The sequence below is a fragment of the Phragmites australis genome, chromosome 1 (assembly GCF_958298935.1).
Source record: "Phragmites australis chromosome 1, lpPhrAust1.1, whole genome shotgun sequence".
Taxonomy (NCBI): domain Eukaryota; kingdom Viridiplantae; phylum Streptophyta; class Magnoliopsida; order Poales; family Poaceae; genus Phragmites; species Phragmites australis.
In genome coordinates this window covers 8,890,018-8,897,432 of record NC_084921.1, presented here as the reverse complement: position 1 = coordinate 8,897,432, position 7,415 = coordinate 8,890,018, and the positions used below count along the sequence as shown (strand labels likewise).

Here is a 7,415-nt window from a genome sequence, read left to right as displayed (position 1 = left end):
TCATCCACTACCGGAGACAGCTTCTTTGCCGAGGCACTCGGCAAAGGACGATATACACTCGGCAAAGGCTTTGCCGAGTGCTACACTCGGCAAAGGGCGCTCGGTAAAAAAATTGTCGGTAAAGACCTCTTTGCCGAGTGCACTTTATCGGGCACTCGGCAAAGAATTTGCCGAGTGCTAAGCTTAGCACTCGGCAAAGGCCTCCGCTTTGCCGAGCGCCAGTGAATAAAACACTCGGCAAAGGTGGCGTCTGTGCCGAGTGCCACCTGGAGGACACTCGGCAAACAGGCCATCTTTGCCGAGTGCCTGGACCGTGGCTCTCGGCAAAGTATGTTGTCACTTTGCTGAGTGTCATGGCCATTGCACTCGGCAAAGTGACTGAAAACAGCCTTTTTTATTTGTTTTTGACATCACATCCAAACAAACAGATATATATATAACAAACATCACCAACATCACATATATATCATCAACAGCACATATATATCACCAACAACACATATATATCACAAACATCACATGTCTCACAATATATCACAAATAAGTTCACAAGTAATCCAAGTGCTCCATCATCTACAACCATAATTGCAAATAGAAGTACCATTAACAACCACAAGTATCATCACCAAGATGGTCAATGAAACTGATTTGGTGAAGGATTCGCTGAAGCATGAGGATCGTTCGATGCCGCCGATTGATTCTGCACAAAGGAGAAGAGATTGCATGTGTGAGACAAGATAAATATATACCATACATGAATAAAACTTTCATACTCCACTAGGTTTGACCGTAAGCATGAACATACAAACTAAAACATTTATACTCACAGGAGTAGAATAGTGAGGAGGTGGAGGTGGAGCGAATAGCGAAGGTGGCGGAGCTACACCCGTAGCGGCGCCAATACTTTGCATGTACTGAAGAATCTCCACCATCCTCCGCTGCTCGGCCTCCCGCTCGGCCTCCACCCTCTCCATCGTCGCCTGCATTTGCTCCCGTATCCTCCTCTCTTGTTCCAGCTGGGCCTACAATATATTCACCCTAATGTTACAATAATGCAAAGGAAAGGTATGAAAAAACCAATGAACGACGAATAAACCAGGAATAACCTCGAGTGCCTCCACTCGGTGGTGTGAAGTGTCCTTCCGAGGTCGTATGGCCGGGCTCGTGCTCGTGCTGCTTGCTCGAATCTGGGAGAGACTGGGAGTAGCGGCCGAGTCGATTGCGCCGTCGCCAATCCAGTATCGCCCATGCTTCTTGCCTCCTCCCACCCTCATGACGACTTCTCCATCAAGGTCCTCGGTGATCGGATCGTACTCTGGCCCATGGACCTCCCTTGCCATCGATGTGTACTCACTAAGGCGGTTGTGGACGGTCGCATTGCTGTACGCCTCGGGCCCGTCCTCCGGGTTGTAGTCGACGTCGGACGTCGCCTTGCCCTTGTGGGCCATAGCAAATGCCTTGAAGATGGAGCAAGGCTGGCCACCATGTGACGCCGACTGCGAGAAAAACAGCAAGATGATTAGAAATCATGCAGAATTGAGCGTTAGAATAAATAAATGAATTCGCGTACCCATGTTTGTGCGTATCCGCTGAGGTTGCGGCTGCCTTGATGGTGTGCTACACCTGGCATCATCAAACGCCGCTCCCGGCACAAGTTGTGCGTCTCCTCCCACTCGCGTGAGCACCACTTGTCCACCATCTGTTCCCAGCACTGGGGATGCGCGGCGCACCAATAAGGAATCATCTACAGGCCATCAAGTACATGACATATCAAAAGATGAAATTAAGCCTACTTAATCTCAAAAGGAATCAGTATTAATGTTCTGTATTTACCTGCAGGTACTGGTCCCGGGTCAGCGTCATGGTTCTTGCGTCCCTTTTGGTGACCTTCGTTCCAACGACGGTCCCGTGGTAAGTTACGACGGCCTGGATGCGCGCCTCGTAATGCATGTCCGCGACGAGTTTTTTGCAGCATTTGGTAGCCACCGCATCCGCCCTGGCCTCATGTCTGTCCTGGCATCTAAAGAAATCCTGCATATAAACACGATGTATCCATTCATTATTTCAAGAATGTCCAATAAATACGATGTATTGAGCAATGTAGTGCGAGGAAGACTTACCCACAGCTCTTGCTTCACCCGCTCCGCCTTGTTGTTGAATACCCTGCGGGCCCGATCTGCAGCATCGGGGGCAGCGGCGTAGTGGTCAAACGAGTAGGCCGGCCCCGTCACTCCGGCGTACTCAACCAGGCCAGGGAAGTGCTCCTTGCACAGAAGACCGAGGATGCCATTGACTTGGCGTGTGTGAGCACCTCCACTCGCCACAATCGTCCAGTTCCTGCCCAAGTGATTAACAATCGTCCAATTTCTATTTTGATATTCAACATATCATATAAAGTAGTGATAACATCTAAAGTTACTTACTTTTCCCCCTCGGGTCGAATCAGCGGGCGTCTCTCACGAGGTATCGGTCGCTGAGGGAGGCTCGCGGGACCTCGCAAGTAGACGCTGGACGAACTAGAGGAAGCGGAACCCCCTGCTGTCGCCTCCTCCAGCGCGTCCTCCTGCGCCTCCTCCTGCGCGTCCTCCTGCGCCTCCTCGGCGTCCTCCTGGGGCACCTGCTCCTCCTCCTCATCATCACGCGACGGGGCGGCAGGCGACGACTCCCTCCTGTGGCTGCTCCTCCTTGTCCTTCGGTACAAGGACGTTAGCTTCCTCATCCCACCGCCCACCATCTTTGTTCAATCACCTGCAATTAAAAAGAGTAAACCAATAAGCACAGATAAACAAGAAGTACTTAGAAAGAGATGCAAAATAAACAAAACGTAATTACAAAATAACATAGTATTACATGTATTAGAAATAATCTTCATGATCGGGATTAGCTGGATCATAAGTCTCATCATCACTATCAATCATGCCGAAATAATCAACACTATCCGAATGAGCAATGTTGCCATTGTCATTGTCTAAATGTAATCGCTCAAGCATTTGTAAGTCCTTCACATTTTGCACCTCATCTCCAACGTCCTCTTCAATAACCGTTTCATTGTCTACTTCCATTCCGATCGCTTCGGTTAAGTCTATCTCAAACCTCCCTTCTAGTCCCTCTTCTTGAAAGAACTCTCCGTCATATGTGTTTGGGTCTAAGTTGTAATCTTCATCGTTTGGGACAGGCACTTTACCGTGTGGCGATACCCTGTGCACAATATCCCAACCCTTAAGATGCCTTATGGTTTGACACGCATATGGGAGATAATAAACTTGCGTGGCCTGTTGGGCCACAATATAGACATCGTCTCCTGGTAAGACGGAATCCTGTCGAATTTCGACTAGCCCAAGATTACAATATGTCCGTCTCGTTACTTCAGGATCAAACCAATGGCATTTAAATATGACGGGATTAAAAGGTTTGGAACCATGAAACTTGAGTTCGTATATTTCTTCAATTCTTCCATAATACTCGACCTCATCAACGCCGGGCGTAAAAACTCCAGAACTTGTGGTTCTTCGATTGGGCCGACTCTGCTCGTAGCTTGTTGTGCGAAAGCGATATCCATTCACGTCATAACCAGAAAATGACCTGACCCTATAGGCAAAGCCATCGGCAACCTGTCTCAACTCGGCACACATAGACGCATCCCTCTGGCCCTGCAAGCTCAAGCAGGATACATCGTTATATTATTCGCACGTACGAGTAACTTGGAATGTCAAACTACGTACGAGCTAAATTGGACGGTACCTTCCGTTTGAACCAAGAAATGAAATCAGGCATTCCATTTCCCGCACCCTGTCTAAGAAGGGTATCTACCTGCTGTGGGGTAGGATCCCTTGATTGACGCCAGAATTCATGAAGAAATTCCCTGTACCAACGAGAAACAAGGGGGTTGGATGCAGAATAGTGACGGCGTATTTAACAAGTTCGTTGAGAACTTACTGCATGTACGGTGCCACTTCGTCAAGGTTGGTCAACACGTATAGCATGATATGGCGCCACTCTTCATGATTCAAGGTCTTGGGGGTCGATGCACTTGCGCTTCCGAGTTGGCCTCGGAAAAGGCTGAGGTTCAATTCATTTTCGCCAGCATTGTAACGAGGGGGTGGATTATGCATGCTAGGGAGGTTGTCACCATAGTATGTTGTTGTGAAGTTCGCCACCTCCTCCAGAATGTATGCCTCTGCAATGGAAGCCTCGATTTTGCATTTATTTCTACATTTCTTTCGAAGAACCTTTAGACATCTCTCGATTGGATAGCACCAACGGCCCTGCACGGGCCCCCCCATTCGTGCCTCGTACGGGAGGTGCAAAATCAAATGTTGCATCGGATTGAAGAAGCCGGGTGGAAAGATCTTCTCCAACTTACAGAGCAACACAGGTGCCATTCTTTCCAAGTCAGCAATCACGGTCCGAGATAACTCCTTGGCACAAAGCTGGCGAAAGAAATAGCTCAACTCTGCCAGCACTAGCCAGACATGCTCAGGGACATAGCCTCGAACCATCGCCGGAAGAAGCCGCTCAATCCATATGTGGTAGTCATGACTCTTCATCCCTAAGACTCGCATAGTAGATAAGTTCACTCCCCTCCTCAGATTAGCTGCATACCCATCAGGGAACATTAACGTCTGGATCCATTCTAGTACTTCCCTCCTTTGGGGCTTGCTCAAGACAAAATCGGCCTTAGGCCTTCTCCATGTCTTGCCGCGACTAGGAGGCTTCATATGTTGGTTTGGTCTATCGCATATCGTTGCCAGATCCACTCTAGCCTTAACGTTGTCCTTTGACTTGTCAGGAATGTCCATGATTGTTGCCCAAATTGCCTCGGCAACATTCTTTTCAGTGTGCATTACATCAATGTTGTGTGGAAGGAGAAGGTCATCAAAATAGGGGAGCCGAGTCAAGCCCGACTTATGAGTCCACATATGTTGCTCACCATATCCCACAAAACCACCTTCTGGATTGACCTCGAGACCATCTATCTGTTCACGAACCGTGGCACCAGTCATTATCGGTGGTGCAGGGTCTGTCACTACGACACCTTTCGTAAAGTTCTTGATGTCTCGTCTGAATGCATGGTCAAGAGGGAGGAATTGCCGATGTTTGTCGAACAATGAATACTTGCCACCCTTCTGCAACCAAATGAACCTCAGACCTTCCTTGCATACTGGGCATGGGAACTTCCCGTGAACACACCAGGCGCAGAATATCCCATACGCCAGGAAGTCATGCAGGGAGTAGTGGTACCAAACATGCATTTTGAAGTTTTTCTTTGTAGCTCGGTCGTATGTCCATACCCCTTCCTCCCAAGCACGGACCAATTCATCAATCACAGGCTCCATGAACACACCCATATTATTCCCCGGGTGTCCAGGAATTATCAACGACAAGAATACGTTCTGTCGTTGAAAGCATATGCCGGGGGGGAGATTGAGGGGGATAACGAACACGGGCCAACATGTGTATGGGGCAGCCATCATTCCATAAGGATTGAACCCATCTGTTGCCAGCGCAACACGTACATTACGAGCCTCTTTAGCTTTCTCATGATGAATGCCATCAAAGTGGGTCCATGCTTCACCATCGGATGCATGTACCATCCTGTCAGGATTGTATCGTTTGCCATTTTTGTGCCATGTCATCTGTTTCGCGGATTCCTCGGTCATGTATAGCCGTTGGATCCTCGGTATGAACGGAAGGTGCCGTAGGATTATCACGGGAATGTCAAGCTGCCTCTTCTGGCCATCACCAGAATCTACCTCCAGGAACCTAGATGATTTACACTTTGGACAGTACTTTGCTTCCACGTATTCTTTCCTAAATAGGACGCACCCCTTCGGGCAAGCATGTATCTGCTCATACGGCATCTTAAGTGCACGAAGGAGTTTCTGTGACTCGTGCATGCTCTTTGGCAGAAGGTGACCCTCCGGAAGCAGGCTGCCAATAACCGTCAACATACCATCGAAGGCGTCTCGACTCAGGCTATACTGGGACTTTAAAGCCATTATGCGTCCAATGGCATCCAGTTGAGAAACCTTTGTCTGGCCGTGAAGGGGTTTCTGTGCCGCGGCAAACATGTCGTAGAACGCCTTTGCGGTTGCCTCTGGCTCCTCCTCCGTACGTCCTTCAGCGAACTGTGCCTCGTGATAGTCATTTAACATGTTTGCTACCCCGGCATCAGCATCATAATCCTCGACGCGTGGTCTCACCACCTCCTCTCTCATACGATCGGCTTCACCATGGTAGACCCACCGGGTATAGTCCGCCGTAAATCCATTCTTCCAAAGATGTTCCCCCATGACCTTCTTCGTTTGTCTTTTCCTGTTTGCACATTTGCTGTAGGGACAGCAAATTTTACTCGCTCCTTTAGCAGCCACGCCAAATGCCCGTTCCAAGAAAGCATCGGTCTTGTCGATCCATTCATTGGTGACCTGACCCTGACTTGCGCGGCCCGTGTACATCCACTCACGGTCCTCCATCCTCTAACATATATAGCGGCGAGTAATATAAACATCAATTGCATCTACACGACGTTCCTACTATCTAATAGGTGAGGATAGGTCCTAATCCCACGCGAGGATCCGTAGATGAGGTTAGTTTCCATGCTCTACTCCTATTCGAGACAGAATTTCGGCAGCACCTCCCCGCTGTTCTCCAAATACACGTCCTGCTAGGGAGAGTGTGTATCCGGAGAACAACAGGGAGATGATGCCGAAACTCTGTCTCGAATCGGAGCAGACCATGGAAACTAACCCCACCTACGCATCCGTGGGCTGTCCAAAAAACGTGGACAATTCGAAACAGATACGGTTTTAGATATGGAAATATATGCATATTTCCAACCGTATCTCTTTCGAACGGGAGACGCCTAACTGGGTTACGTGATCTACGACCATGATACGGAAAGAGGGGTTATACCTAGGGTGGCGGTGGAGTCAGGCTAGCGGGGCCGTGGCGGGTCGGTGCAGTGGCGAGGCGACGCGGTGCAGGCAGACCCGCAGCGGCAAGGAAGGCGATCGGGGTCGCCGAGGTACTCCGGCGCCGCTCCGACTGGCTCTTCTCTGCAAAAAAAGAAACATAAAACTGTCAATACAAAATTTCGGCAGCACCTCCCCTGCACGGTGAGGTTTCGAAAACCTACAAGAAATCCAACGGCACGATGGCCGACATGCACATATATATGAACGGCACGATGGCCGACATGCACAAGATTATATCCAACCACATATATATAACAATGTCATCATTCTTTTTCCCTCTAACTATGGTTCTAGCTTTATCCACGATGTATTGCAAACTAGGAAGGTAATCACACTTCTTCCATGAGCAGTCTCCAACCAAAACTACCGACTACCAAGGTCTTTTTTTTATACAGCACCAAAGGTTTAAATTATGCATTAGGAAGCAAGTTTACTGTGCAG

The 7,415-nt window shown here is 48.9% G+C and overlaps 1 protein-coding gene across 1 annotated transcript; it reads right to left on the bottom strand.

Moving 5' to 3' along the window:
* Positions 1-504: 504 nt before the first annotated feature.
* Positions 505-7,115, bottom strand: LOC133930883 (uncharacterized). Its single transcript, XM_062377656.1, has 10 exons — positions 6,913-7,115; positions 5,116-6,476; positions 3,811-3,862; positions 2,424-2,626; positions 2,121-2,337; positions 1,834-2,031; positions 1,571-1,744; positions 1,107-1,496; positions 828-1,022; positions 505-700 (listed from the first exon to the last, which is right to left on the bottom strand). Exons 2-10 carry the CDS (start codon positions 6,471-6,473, stop codon positions 635-637), a joined length of 2,853 nt encoding a protein of 950 aa, XP_062233640.1. The 5' UTR covers positions 6,474-6,476; positions 6,913-7,115; the 3' UTR covers positions 505-634.
* Positions 7,116-7,415: the final 300 nt, after the last annotated feature.